At 35.7% G+C, this 16,136-nt stretch overlaps 1 protein-coding gene across 1 annotated transcript in view; it reads right to left on the bottom strand.

Moving 5' to 3' along the window:
* LOC309666017 (putative RNA-binding protein Luc7-like 2) overlaps positions 1–16,136 on the bottom strand; it is a 56,896-nt gene that overhangs the window by 33,255 nt on the left and 7,505 nt on the right. The window contains 4 exon segments of the mRNA XM_082473091.1: positions 8,645–8,739; positions 9,237–9,260; positions 9,263–9,310; positions 10,316–10,386. Of these exon segments, the coding sequence (XP_082329217.1) occupies positions 8,645–8,739; positions 9,237–9,260; positions 9,263–9,310; positions 10,316–10,386 (238 nt within the window).

The raw sequence follows: 16,136 nt of genomic DNA, 5'->3' as shown, positions 1-16,136 counted from the left end.
AGGAGAGAAAGAACATATATAAATAAGACAAAACAAGTGCACACTCGGTAGTATGGAGGGCAGGTGCTACACTGGGGTTCAGAGCAATTGTGTGTAGTAAGCCAGGCAGGATTTAAATTTGTACAGAAAGGTTATTCCAGGCAGAGAAATGGAGATAGGCAAAAATCAGCATGCTGGGCAAGGAAAGTAGTGAGACAACAGTGAATATAAATCAGTCTGGTCAAAACAGGACCAAACTGATTTATTCATTCAAGGGAGAGAGACCTACTAAAGATTTTAGACTTTTGACCATATATATAATAGGGAACCACCAAAAGTTTCTGTGTAGAGGCAACATATGATAAATTCATTTCCACTCAGGAATGACTGGCTTTTCTTCACATTTAGATCTCTTCAAATGTCATTTCATCAAAAGTTTTCTCCACTCACCCTGTCAGTGTAGCCCCTTGCCCACTGTCTCAGACTTAACCACGCATTTTTGTCATAGCACTTAACATCACTCCTGAAATCACATTATTTCTTTTCACACTTGGTTGTGAAAGAACATTAGAATGTAAGCCCCCATCACTAAAACAGAAACCCCTGTCCACTTCCGTATCCCCAGCACTGCACATGGCACATAGTAGGTCCTCAATAAGTATTTAAGTGAATAAATGAATGAATGCTGATCTCAGCAATTAGCAACACTCTCAGAGAGATAAAAAAAAATCACTTCTTGAAGGGGAATTTTTTTTGTTAACTTTTACTGTGAATTCTCTTTACTTTTTCCATTTAGCCCTCATTAATCTGATACCTCTTGCTTGCCCTTTTCTATTTCTTGCTCTGCTTAATTCCATTATTACCTAAATTTCATTACTGCAAACACTGTTATAATAAACACCAAAAAGGGGGGACACATAAAAACCTACCTGAATTTGGATATTTTACAAATTACATTATCCAATACATCAACATATATGCTTATATTTTTTGACCCCATAGACCAAAAAAGTCTATGGGGTAATATATAGTCAAGATGTTTTATTCAATATAGGTCAGAGTAAAACACCAAATGCTTTAAAAAGTTCCCTTCATGAGTAACTATCATCAAATTATTGGATTGGCCAAAAAGTTCGTTCAGGTTTTTCCATAAGATCTTACTGGAAAACCCTAACAATCTTGAAGAAAAACCCAAACAAACTTTTTGGCCAACCCAACAGAAAAGATTATACTAAGTCATTTGATCTTGCCACCTGCACATCAAGACAGAAAGCATCACATTTAAAAAAATATTTCCAGTGATAAGACAATCCATGACTTTGCTTGATGTTTGTGGTTAATCACCTGTATAATAAAAATATTTGTTTCAAGTTTTTGGTTTTTACCATATGTTTGCTCTGTGTTCATTGTCTACATCTTCCAAATGATGCATTTATAACTCTATCCCACCTTTCTCAATGAACAGCCTCAGAGAACACACTAGTTTCTTCAGATTTGTTAAAATGCAGTTTATAAAACTGTGCCTATCTCCAAAAAAGATCTAGAGAGTTCAGGGACTACTAAGTGATGATTCCTGGTTCTTAGATAATAACATTTATTGAGAATCATTGTACAGAAAAACAAATGTGTGGGAATTCCCTGCCGGTCCAGTGATTAGGACTCTGCACTCTCACTCCCGAGGGCTGGGTTCAATCCCTGGTCGGGGAACCCACAAGTTGCCATGGCATGGCCAAAAAAGAAAAAAAAAAGAGAGAGAAACAAATGTGACAGTGAAACATGTTGACAAAGTATCAGGCTATGAAAAACAACCTGCTTGAACAATGACTTCCAGACCTCATTCTGCTTTGCTTGGAAATTATTGGTCTTTGCTACTTTATAATGTTTCAAGAGTCATCCTAAATGACAGGTCCAAGATTTAAGATCCACTTCAAAAAACAACAGGGGGCTTCCCTGGTGGTGCAGTGGTTAAGAATCCACCTGCCAATGCAGGGGAGACGGGTTCGAGTCCTGGTCTGGGAAGATCCCACATGCCACGGGGCAACTAAGCCTGTGCGCCACAACTACTGAGCCTGTGCTCTAGAGCCCGCGAGCCACAACTACTGAAGCCCGCGTGCCTAGAGCCTGTGCTCTGCAACAAGAGAAGCCACCGCAAGGAGAAGCCCGCACACCGCAACAAAGAGTAGCCCCTGCTTGCCACAACTAGAGAAAGCCCGCGTGCAGCAACAAAGACCCAATGCAGCCAAAACAAAACAAATAAAAAACAAAAACAAAAACAAAACCCCAAAACAAACAGCAGGATGGAGAGGACATACGTAATTATAAATGAAATAAGGTAGCTGTGTGTAAAATATTTACTGAAGCTGGCATACAGGTACATGAAGTTCATTATACAACAACTCTACTTTTATTTATAGTTGAAATTTTCTATTAATGAAGTTTAAAAAGACTCCTCAAACTGATTCAATATTACAGAATAAACATTAGAGTAAAATTAATTTGTATTTGATCTACAAAGACTGGACATCAGCACAATAGTTCATCTTATTTACATGTATGTATATTTGTATTTAACCATTAATCCAAGTCACGGACAAACATGCTGACCAACCTCAATTAGAGACAGACTAAACTAGAACAAGATTCTAGAACACGTGGTCTCTGGGTCCCCTTAAAAAAATCACTTCCATAAGCCTGAAGTATATTAACTTATTTTAAGATGAAATTAATGACTGCAAGATTATTCTCAATAACAGAAAAAGGTTATTTCCCAAGGACAGAAGTACCCCAAGTTGAACAGCTCAGAGTATTCATGTGCCAATTTGCCAACAATACTCCAAATTATACACAGGACTGGGTTTTTAAAGTTTAATGGTAAAGCTCTAATTATTCACTGGGAAGCTCTTAATACGCCTCTGATTTCCTAAGCACCAAATGTATTTTTGGTTTACTGCTTGTTAAAGGAATGCGTATTTTTGTAAGAAACCGAGAATAAAATATAAGCAGCAAATCTGATTAATATAAGGACACTTCAAAATCCAAATCTGGTAAAAACCTGGGCTATCTGGCAGTTTTGCAAATTTGGAAGCTCTAGAAATTGGCGGTCATAGAGATTTAAAAAAAAAAAAAAATTCAAGCCAGTCATCTGGGTCAATGTTTTGTTTTCTATTTTTTTTTTTTATTTTGGCCATGCCATGGCGGCTTGTGGGATCTCAGTTCCCTGAACAGGGATTAAATTAAACCTGGGCCACAGCAGTCAAAGTGCCGAACCCTAACCACTAGACCACTTGGGCTAATGTTAAAAATACTTGTTTAAAAACGCCTAAATATCCCAAAACAAACCCTTTCCAGAGAAGAGGTTATGAGTTTAAACTGTCTATAGACTAATTTTTTCACATCTGCATGTGAAACCACTGTTGTCATGTTTTGATAAGCAACTCAATATCAAGATACTCTCCAGCTCCTTAACTGTTAGAAGGTAACACTTTTTCCATAGTCATTAATTTTTGAAACTCAAAGTTAGTTTTTGGAACATTTATTTCACTTTCTTCTTCTGGGTGATTGATTATTCATTTAACACAATGGAGGGAAACCGTTTTAGATGCTGCAGATATAGCAGTGAACAAAATGTCCTTGCCCTTACTATGAAACTTACGTGCTACTGAGTGGCTGAGAAAATTTTGTGCAGGTTTAGTCCTTATCACTTATTCTGCTTCTCTAAACTTTCATGGCTCCTCTAAATTTGTACTATCAAAGAGACTTCAGCAGTTTTAAAGTTCAGGTTTGTAGGTATCCAAGGGATTGATTATAACCAGGCCTTAAAACAAAGCGTTAGAGTAGCAATAAAGGAGTTTCAATTAATAAAAACTTCATTTTGGATAAAACCCAGAACCTACTGGAGACACCATAAAATCAACTCAGTTAGGATTTTTGACAACCAATAAATACTCCCATCCAATCACTTCAAAAGGCAGATAAAATTTTACTATATTCCTGTCCCTAAGTATTTCTCAAGATCAGCTTTTCTTAAATTCTACTTCAGAGCTGCAGACTCTCTTTATAAAAACAAAACGTCATGGAAAAATCCCTGTATTTAAAATGTGTAAAAATTCCCGTCAAAATAAGAAAGACTGGCCTGTCCCCAGGTCCTCAGGGAATGAGGTACCTCTAAGGACATTTCAGAAACATCTGAAAGTCACTGTCTTAGGTAACTGTGTTACCTAAAAAAACTAACACCACAACAAAAAACATTTTAAAAAGCATTCGGATTAAAATAACTCTAAGATTCCTGTGTGGTATAATATACTGTGATTCTTTGTGAGACATCTGACAAAGACAATTTCTCTGAACCTTAATTTTTCTATCTATATAAAATGATGGCCATAGTAATGTGGATGGACCTAGAGACTGTCACAGAGTGAAGTAAGTCAGAAAGAGAAAAATAAATACCGTATGCTAACACATATATATGAAATCTAAAAAAAAAAAAAAAAAAAAAGGTTCTGAAGAACGTAGGGGCAGGACAGGAATAAAGACACAGACGTAGAGAATGGACTTGAGGACATGGGGAGGGGGAAGAGTAAGCTGGGACGAAGTGAGAGAGTGGCATGGACTTAAATATACTACCAAATGTAAAACAGATAGCTAGTGGGAAGCAGCTGCATAGCACAGGGAGATCAGCTCAGTGCTTTGTGACCACCTAGAGGGATGGGACAGGGAGGGTGGGAGGGAGACACAAGAGGGAGGAGATATGGGGATGTATGTATATGTATAGCTGATTCACTTTGTTACAAAGCAGAAACTAACACACCATTGTAAAGCAATTATACTCCAATAAAGATGTTAAAAAAAAAATGATGGCCTTACACTAGAAGACATTATGGCCTGTCAACACTAAAATTATACTATGATGAAGGCTATAAGAATTAGTAGTGGCCACTTCTGAATTTAGGATAGATGCATTATGAGAGTATACATTTCCATCTCTGCAGATCTTAATCTCAAGTTTCTGCTTTAGATTTAATGCCTTCTGTAAATTATTACTATCACATATCCTTTTCCTAGATCACTAGGAACTAGATGGAAAGATTTTTTTTTAAGCACTTCAATATACTTATCTTTCCTTAGGGAATATATGTGCCAGAAATAATGTGGCTCATTTTTTTTTGGGGGGGGGAGGACAACGCTACTTAGGTTTTTTGTTTTGCCTAAATCTGAAAGGGGATGCTGTCTACTTTCTGCATGGTAAATAGAAGAGGGAGAAAACTAATTGTTCCAAAGGAGGAGAAGAGTGAGACTAGAACAAAAAATTCTAGATGAACAGGAAAATAATCCATGCCTTTGAAATACAAAAACTTCCTAATTATAGAAATATTCATGCTTCTTATAAAAACCATAATCTAAAGATACATATACACACAATTATTTTGATTCTCTGTTCTACATTTTACCTCCTCTAATTAATTTGTTAGCTTAAGAGTCAGTTATACCAGAATAACCTACGTGGGAAAAGAATCTGAAAAAGAATGGATATACATATAACTGAATCATTTTGCTGTATACCTGAAACACAACACTGTAAATCAACTATACTCCAATATAAAATTAAAAAAAAAAAAAAAGTTAGTTATACCACAGTACCAGACTAAAGAATGGTAAAATGTTACAGGGACATTTTCATCAAGCTGAATTCCAGGAACTTCCCTAGTGGCACAGTGGTTGGGAATCCGCCTGCCAATGCAGGGGACAAGGGTTCTATCCCTGGTCCGGGAAGATCCCACATGCCGCGGAGCAACTAAGCCCGTGCGCCACAACTACTGAGCCCGTGAGCTACAACTACTGAAGCCTGCACGCCTAGAGCCCAAGCTCTGCAACAAGACAAGCCACCGCAATGAGAAGCCTGCACACCACAATGAAGAGTAGCCCCCACTCACCGCAACTAGAGAACGCCTGCAAGCAGCAATGAAGACCCAACACAGCCAAACATAAATAAATAAAAAATAAATATATATTTTAAAAAAAGCTGAATTCCAAAAATATTCCATACTGTCAGTTATGAGTATACTTTTAGAAACCATACTCTTCATCTCCAAGTGCTCGGTATAAAGTTCAACCTTTTTATAATAATAATAAGCCAAAAAATATATTTGTGTATTATTCTGCTAAATAATCTAGAATATTGATGAGTCATATTCTGCTGGAAGTGACAGATCTGAGGAACAAGGTCTGGAAAACTAAAGGGCAACCTTCAGTTACATGACAAAGAAAAAGCATTATAAAAACAGTTACAATTTAGTTCTTTTCATCCTTGATCTAACATGTCAAAAAAATAAAAAAATAAAAAAATCAGCATCTTCAACACACAGAAGTGTGAACTATTAGATTCTGTGCCAGAACAGCATGTGTTCTACAGAGATTGGATGCTAAAGAAGTCTGAGCTCTGTAATTACAAACCATTTGTACATAGGATAAACTGTTATAAATAACCCTTTTTAGTAATAAGGGTCATGAGAAAGTCACTCTGTGGATGATTTCAAGTTCTCAAGTACAGCACTCTGTGACAACCTTGGACTCTTACAAAGTCCTAGAGCCAGCCCTTAAAACTCTGCTTAAGAGGTTCACAACCACTTAACCCCATCCTTACATATGACAATCTCTTGCCTATTAAGCTGACAAAAAGGAGATATTTCTCATACAGAGTTTCCCTGGCAAGTGCCTTTCCAAGGGCTTTCCTTAACTGTTTTTCATGTGATCCAAGACACCCATCAATTTTAAGCCTCATCATTAAATTCTGTACCATAAGAAAAATGTTACAAATTAAAAGTGTTTTTCTATCATCAATTTTAAGATGCATATTTCAGAGATATTAAAATTTGAAAAAATGTGCTTCTTACAAATCCACCAGCAAGAACTTTATAAGAAGGAAAGTCCAAGACCAACACTAATCCTTTTTATTTAACATGATGAAGGATTAAGTATTACCTACAGAGTAGAAAACATGTTGAATAAAACTACAGCTCAGAAAATTTGGGTTTGGTTCCAGTTTTACCTTAAATCAATAGAACTAAATGATTTTGAATAAATCACTTTACTGTCATTAAGGCTAACTATGGAACATATACCCAACAGAATTATTTTGAGAAATAAATGAATGTGACTGCATTGTATACATTATAAAATGTAAAAGTACAATTGTGATGTTAGATATTTTTCATTATTATTAATGCCATGCCTGAAGAATATAATAATATGTCAAAGTCCTGCTATGGCTGGTTTTAAAGTACTAAAAATTTAAATTCTGCCATTTTATCGACTAATCTTTTCCTCAAAATTCATTTGAAGTGATAATTTAGCCTTAAATATCATTGTTAAATTTAATAGTAAATGTGAAGAATCAAATAATACTACAGATAATTACTAATATTACAGATTTCAACTGTATTATAGCAGAGTAGAAAATACTTTAATTATGGAAATTCTAAAGAGCAGATATGAGGGTTAATTATCTGTCACAGTCCTAATTCAAGTGCTCAGAAACTGGATGTCTTCCCTTTTAATATTATACTTTAAAAAAATTTAGGTATTACATACTTTTTAAATGTTAGCTCTTCTATTCCTTTTAACATAATGTAGTTTCGACGGTCTTTCCTATTGGAAAAAGAGGTGTTTTCTATCAAAAATGCCTTGATACTTATGTATTCGGGGTATTTAACTCCTCCTATCAGGAAGAAAACACTCTTTAAGACTCCGAGCTTCCACTGCAGGGTGCACGGGTTCCATGCCTGGTCAGGGAACTAAGATCCCGCATGCCACGTGGCACGGCCAAAAAAAAAAAAAGAAGAAACCACTAATTTAGACATCTTTAAGGGAACTCATTGCTTCTGCAAATGGAAGTTTGAAATCTTTTCTTCATTTCAGACAAATGACAAAGTCAGCTAAATGTTTAGGCCCTACCAGCCCTCCTCTGCTATCCTTGTGAATGGAAGCTCTTGTGAGTTACCATTTCAATCAAATCCAAAAGCCAGGGAATCAAATCCTCTGTCCCATTTAAATAGGTCCATCATCATGTGATTTATCTACCAAATTAAAATGATGCCCTAAGATTAACCAACATCACTAGATATAGAACTTAAATTAAGTGAGCTTTACATCACTAGGAGTAAGCAATATAAATGAATTTTAACCGACAACACTACTCGCAAATTAAGTTGTGTAAATTTAAGTATTTACCAGTATATTTTCCCCACAATGATTTCCACATTCAAACGTGCACAAATCTTAATAAAAAGGTATACTGTTTTGGATGAAAGTCTACTCTGCTCAACAGTGAAGTAAACAATTTAAAAAATCATTTATATTATTTCTAAACTAAAAGTGCAACTGCTGTATAATAACTGCCTCTATGTTCCAAATAAGAAATGCTTTTTAAAAGCTTGCTCTGAAGAATGGAAAAAATTATACAGTAAAACACAGCAATCATTTTTGTGAGGAATCCAATTATTGCAGATCTAAATTATCAACCTGAATATAAGGGATGCAAATTGCTGCACTAACAAGTGTTTAAAAAAAAAATCACTGCATGATAATGTGACACGAAATTAAGACTTTATCAAGTAGTTTGTTTTCGTAGTATACCAATAACAAAACAACAGATTTAATAAACACGTACAGTTCCAGACAGGACATCATGGGGGCAACAATTCAGAAGGTGACTCTTGCATACTCTGTCATCACTGAATTTGATTCGTTGACGAGTAGTATCTCCTGTAATAGAGGAAAGTTAATAACATTCAAGGTTAGACAACTGGAAAATATTTATTTTCTGAGAGCCCTACCATCACTAGCTTTTTATGTGTGGCTATACACACACACATTTATAAATCAGCTCAAGAGGGGTTAGTTTTTATATAATATCCTACAGAAAAACTATTTTAGACAACATGCAGTTGCAGTATGTGTACTGCACATGTAATTCAAATAGTCAAAGTGGGAAAGCAATGCATTCTGTTAAACAGAGTACTTCAGAAAAGCATAGGATGTAGAGCAGGAATGGACCTTAAAGATTATCGAGTCCAACTCCTTCATACTGCAGATGAGGAAACTGAGGCCCCAAGAGGTTAAGTGACTTGCAGCAGACCCACTAGGAGAATTTCTACTGGTATACAATGTTCCCTACTTGACACTAAGCACTGATTTATATTGTAATTATTTACATTAATTGAAAAACATAAAAAGTAATCTTGCAAACATTGCATACACACTGCGAATCCCCACTGAACCCCAGACGCCATTTCTTCCACTATTTTGTTCCAGCTGAAGTGTCTCCCTTTTGCTGCTGGGAGGAGTTAGAGAGGGTAGAATAACGTGTTTAAGAGCGTACAAACCTGGAAGAAGGACTTACACACCAGTCAAACAAAGGCATACTGCCTAAATGAAATGTTAACTTTAATGCCTCCAAAGGTCCCACACCTCCAAGTTTTATGTAGTCTGTGCTATATATGGCCAAACTGGGTACATTTAAATTCATTCTGTCTTCATTTAACATAATACACCTCCTAAGCAACAGAAGCACCCAACCTGCTAATCAAATATGCCTATCTACTCAAAACTTTAAAGAGTCTAAGAAAAAGAAAGGTAACTATATTAACAAAATATAGATGTTAGTTACAATTTTTTTGCTTAGAATCTCTTTGCGGGGGGAAAAAACTCTTAAGGACATTTCCTCTAAGTAGAATGATAAGCCCTAGGAAATGAAAGTGTTTTATTTTTAGCCTTAAACTGATATCGTCATTGATGAATGAAAACCTACTGGTGAATTACTGAAGCGAGAACTGTTGGTACCAAAATAGATTTTAAATACCACTGAACTAAAAACTTTCATCTAGGAAGTGATTCAATTATCTAAATTAATTTGTTTTCCACATGTGAATAACAAAAAAGGTTAAAACTTTACCCCTTTCACATGGTCTTATTTTGAAGAGCTTAACTCAAAGTCAACTAAATACTATCATTTTTAGGCGGGGTAAGATTTTGTTCAAATTGTTTTAACTTGGTTAAAAAGACTTAAAGAACATATTAATTTACAACCAGGTTTATAAAATTTTAAGAATAGTAATTTATAGCTAAAACGATAGCTTCAGAGCAGTTCAACAATAGGTTTTCTAGAGGCTAGTCTCTAGTTAAAGTAGGTTATTTTTGACACCACAATTTGGAATAATTAATTTAGTGTTCACGCCTGCTACTATAATAAAGGTTATTTTGATGGTCCTTTTTTCCTTTTAAACACAACTGCTTTTGTTCCACATTCATTAACACATCTGAAAAGTTAGTGATAACTCACGGCTCGGCGAATGCGGGGCCTTTCTGACACTCCCTTGCAGACTGAAGTAGGCAGGCATAGATACATTGAACCTTTACAAATAAAACAAGGGGCCAGATTGTTCAGTCTGTATAGAATAGACTCTGCCAGCAATTTCAATATAGCATCTAGAAGTACATGTTGACTGTAAAGATTCTTGTATATGAAAACAAAAGTGAACAAAATCAGGGTGTTTTGTTTTGTTTTAAAATATTGACTTAACAAGTGTAACCCTAGAGAAGAATATGACTGATCACAGGTAAAAGTCCAAGGCTGGAGCTCTGTAAAGTGGTCCTTGGGCAAACTGGGGTTTTGAAAAATGTTTTTTAATAAAGTATATTTCATCAAGACTTTGGTGAGGGCCTTAAGCTCATGTCAGAATGGTACTCTGATGAGCTCACACCAGAATGTCAATGCTGTATTAGAAGCTTTTTGCTTTCTCGCATGTACCCAAATTATGCTAAGAAATTTAAAGATAATATAAATTTTTGAAGAAGAAAAAAAAAACTTACATATCTAGAAGTCTCCCTGCTACAAGTTTCTAAGTTTTTCAGTAATGCAACAGCAGTATTGTTTCAGTGCTTTGTCAAACTAATGGCTCAAGAATATGACAAGCCAGGCCTTAGACTAAAATCAAGATTCTCGAAGTTTTACTAGTCACACATTTCCTCTGAAATCACAACATAAATCTAATATTAAGACATATGTGCCTTGAAGACACTGCTATCAGATAAAATGAGAACAATTCCAAATATGAACTAAGCAAAATTGTCCCTGAGGACCTTTCAGTGTCAGTTTCTATAAATGCCAAAAAGTATTTTTAAATAACTCCTCACTACATACGAATGGTTGCTCTATAAACATTTGATAACTGCAGTAAACACAATAAATACAGCTATCAAATATCAGCCTGTACAGTACAGAAATCTTTATAACAATGAAATAATAAAATTCCTAATAATTTGAGATACAGAAATACCCTGAGAGGGACTAGCAACTGAATATCTGTTTATTGATATTTTTTAAATTTTACTTGAGAGACTTTAAGGTTAACATTTTAAAATAATTTGACTATATTACCATACAGTATTTAATAAATGTATTTTATTTGGGCTTAAGCCATGAAAGTATAATCTGGCTAAACCAACAAAGAATTTTAAAATAAAAATACTAGTAATATAAACTGTCAATATATCTGGCCCAAACCATGTTTTTCAAAAGAAACTAGGTAAAAGAGCGCCCACTAAAAAGCAAAGGGGGGGGAGGGGGGAGGGGGGAGGGGGGAACTATAATTAATAAGGAACAAATATGAACCAAATCTCCTTATAATACAAGGAATTACTTTATTAATTCAATGTACTTTATCTTTGGGTTTTCTGGGTATATATTCATTATAAAAATAACTAAGTTAAAAGAACAATTGCTCTGTTACACTAATATTGGATCCAAATAATAGAATCAAGCCCAATACTGAACATATCATATCCTCTGTGCTAGGCAATGGGATTACAAAGAGGCATTTAAGACAAGCTCTCTACCCTCAAGGAGCCCCTCATTTTCCTAGAGACACAGGATATTTAAATGCAGTAACAAGTAATAACAAAAGGAAGCATGATCCAACTGCCAGATGAACGTAATGGATGAAATACTACCAAATAGTAGTACTTCAGGAATTCTAAGACTAGAATGACCAACAAGGACTGAAGAGGTTAGAGAAGGCTTCATGCAATAGTAGAAGCCATTATTTGAAGGAAAGACAGGACTTAGACCAAAGGAAAGGGGAAAGAAGAGCATTCCAAACTGGCGGTAATACCTTTGACAAAGCTTACAGAGGCAGGAAGGTTTGGGAAACAATAAGTTAAGTCGTATCTGGCTTTGGCAAATGGCTTCATGTAGAGGAATAGCAAAGCTGGGGCAAGAATAATATTTTTAGGGTAAAATCTGATTCAATTTTTTCTGCACCCAGATTTTAAATGTGTAAACAAAGAAAAAAGTTTAAAAATAATGGGGCGGAGATTAGACCAAGTTATTTGAGTTCACAACAATAAAATGCCCTATCCATAAAAACATGGCAGGCTCTCTTCTCTATGACCTCCGTAATACTAATTAATTAGGCTTTGTACATAACTATAATGATGAGATTTGAGATTAAAAACTTGATTTAGAACTTTGAAAGGAAAAGTGTTCTTCATCTGAATGGAAGCATCAAAATTTCTATTGTTTTTTCTACCAAGCAACTACCTTCAGAGTAACAACTCTCTTAACCTCTGTTGTTCAACCCCTTCATGAGTTTCATGAATCATAACCTATACACCTGAGTCATAGGTGTACAATAAAAACTGGAATAAATATTATTCCTCTCAAGGTCTTTCCATAACGTTAACAGAGCCTCAGTAACGTTAAGAGAGTCTGAGGTGCTACTGAGGCAGTTTCACTCAGGGAATATGGACAGCCCACTCTAAAAAGAAGGCTTCTGTCCAAACTACTCAAATATTGCTATTCTCAAAATCCCCCTCAATCTGTAGGGAGGGAAAGATAAACCCACTGTAAATCCCAACACTGCCATTTTATGGTCCTGCCCTTTCTGAAACAGACTTAAACTGTAGTAGCAACACTTAAAAATCTTAGCCTAGATGGTATCTGACATCATTTTACATGGTGCATGCTATTTTCCCAATATCCACCCCCTCCCTTCCAGTGCCAACCACCCTCTCCCTCCCATACAAACAATAAATCAAATCAAGTTTCATAGATTTAGGTGCTATTTTAAAAACATCAAAATTTTACTTTACCCATTCTCTCCGATGCTCCCTGTATTTTTTTAAGCTGTGAGTGGATGACCATGCTATGTGATCAACAACTGTGAAGGCTAAGCAAAAGTGAACTGAGTTTAGTATTGTAATTTCAAAAGAACCTTAAACTTTGTAATATTTGACATATATAATGGTATGCAGAATCCTTATTTTACCGCATTTTATCAGGCATTAATGGCAAGCAATTTATAAAAACAACTAATTAGTATTTCTTTTGTACAGAATCAGCTAAGAGCTTAGCTTAGAGAAAACAGAGAAGAGAAAACTCAACAGCACACAAAGCAAATGGAAGCATCCTAGTTTATAAATGGGGCCAGAAGAGGAAAAGCTCTCCCACATTCTCCAATGTGACAACCAAAGCCCTCCCCACAGGCATACTTGTTAGGGGCCACGTGTCACTGTTGGCTTGGGACAGGGCAGGCACATTCCCTCTGAAATAAATTCCATACCCTTTCAGTGAAAGGAAAGCCAGAGCTAGAAAGAGAGGTGTATAAGCTTAAAGTTTCTCATTTCCCTGTGCCCTCAAATCTTCAAATGTTCCACCTTCTTATTACCATTTCTTTCAACACAAGCTAGGACTCCACATAATAATGTGGGAACTATATAAAGACCAATTTCTAGTCTAGTAACAGAGCAGGAAGAGACCTGTCCTGTACAGTAAACACATGTCTTCATATGGACAAGTAAACCCCTATGTCTTCACGTGGAACCAAGATAAAAGCTACTGCTTCATCGTAACTATTATAGTAAAGAGCAAATTTGATCATTTTTACACACTCCTCCAATAGGCTCACCAAATCCACTAACATCTCCCACCTACCTTTGTTGTTCCTTTAGAATTTAGCCTAAAGCTCACCTATAAGAACCCTTTTATAATAACCTTAAAAGAAAAAACTCTTACTACTCCATGTTACCTTGTTAATAAATACACTCAGTTTAATTCATTGTATATTTATATAGTACAAAGTATAGGGTTCATTTTATGAAAAGATTCACTACCATGTCTTAACATTATATGATTACTCATGCTTTGAAAACATTTAATAGGACTCGATACATGTCAAACTTTTCAGGAATACGTTTATTACATAAGGAAAGAAAAAATACTCAGACAAAGATGGCAGCGGGAAAAACTAATTAAGGCATTCTCCCTTCCAAATGTAATATCAAGTCATTCTTTCTAACAGAACTTATAAAATCATACTGAGTATTAGTAGAGGCTTTCCTTTCCCCCAGAAAATGCAAAAAAATAAGGGTACTGAAAGGCCATCCCTCTTAATTCTTTCATATGGTCCTAAAGGTTTATCATTACAAATAGGTATCAATATCACCCCCACCATGATCGCCATGACAAGCCCGACATTTTAAAAATGCAATGCCCACTGCAGAAGAAATTTCCAAAACAAGTTCATTCTTGCTGAATATGACCAAAGATTAATAATGCTAAAATAATTTTTTAAATCTATCAGCCTACTTGTCTATGAAAATCCATATAAAAAAATTATAAGGAATGAGACTGGGAAACAGCCTTGGTAGCAGGACGAAAAGCTTACTCAGGGCCTTTACGAGCTAACAGAATGGTGAAGGAAATGTGCAGAAAGAAATACTGAAGTAGCTACATTCCAAGGGCTCTATTCCACCCCTGCCACAACCCTACCTTCCCTCATTATAAAAGCACAGAATCTTGGTCACTGGCAGGGCTCAATGCCATCACATTTCTGCCAGGGGGATATATGCTTTAGGAAATCAACATATTCCTCCTCTTAGATTTAAGACACACCTTAGAAAAGCCTGAATAAACAGTTACCCACAAATTTAGTCCTAAAAGTGGATTATATACAATTTGTTTTATGGTATATGTCATAAAGGGAAGTCCGTCATTAAAAAGTTGCAGCCTGCTAAATTTCATATTTTGATACTTAATTGCAGAGCTGCAATTCTGATACAGTAACACTCGTACTCTGGATATGTGATGCCTTCTATCATCCAGAACTTTTTATACACAAAATTAGAAGTAACGAAAGCTCTCTCTGGCTACGAAGAAATAGCTGAAAAGAACCAAAGAAAAAGTAATTGGCTGATTTGTCTATTAGAGAGACAAGTTCTCCATAGTTGGTGATAGCTATAAATGCTAAGCAGAGCCTCCCCAAATCTAAAACTAATGAAGAAATAAAAAGGAAAAATAAATGAGAATATCAAAGGACAGAGGCGACAGACAACTCAATGATAAAGGAAGTTAAAATGAAAAACAGCGATTACCATGAAGGAGACTGAGCCTTACAACTACTGAACAACAGAGCAGGAAAACCGTGACATATTCACAAGAATTGCCTTTGGGGGAAAGGACTGAAACTGTGAAGGAGAACAGGAGGGACTTCATTTGTTAACACTTTACTTAATGAACAAATAACATTTGTTCTCCTATAGGTGTTTGGTGGTCTTTTATATTTTTTTAAAAACTTTCTTCAAAATTAGACACCTATATGCAATCAGAATCACAGAATTTATCACTTAAAAATAAACGTAACTGTTCATGTGCAATCTTCACTCCCTACTAGACTTTCAGCCCCTCGAGAATTAGAGTCCTATGTCACTATTTTATTGCAGAGTCAAATGACAACAGAAGCAAGTACGTCCATAATCTCTAAGTAAAAGAAAGCAAGAAAAAAACTGAAACAACTCAGCAACCCAGGGATATTCAGGTTCTAGTCCCATCAACAATTACTACACCCTAAAACACATCGGCCAGTATCAGAACACCACGTCTGGGGAAGTATTCCCTCTAATACTATAAGGCACATTAAATCATCTGATTTATTTTCATACCAGAATTTCTCAAACTTCTAAAATCTGAGGTGAATCAACTGTTTTCCTAGTAAGCATGCCTTGCTGGTTCCGGTCCATAATACAGAATCACAGCACTTCCCCCAGTTTCTAGTCCAGGGGTTTTCTTTGATCATCAGCTTTTCTCACAGCCAGCACCTTTCACA

The sequence above is a fragment of the Balaenoptera physalus genome (assembly GCF_965194825.1).
Source record: "Balaenoptera physalus genome assembly, chromosome: 8".
Lineage (NCBI taxonomy): Eukaryota > Metazoa > Chordata > Mammalia > Artiodactyla > Balaenopteridae > Balaenoptera > Balaenoptera physalus.
This window is presented reverse-complemented; position numbering and strand designations above follow the sequence as displayed.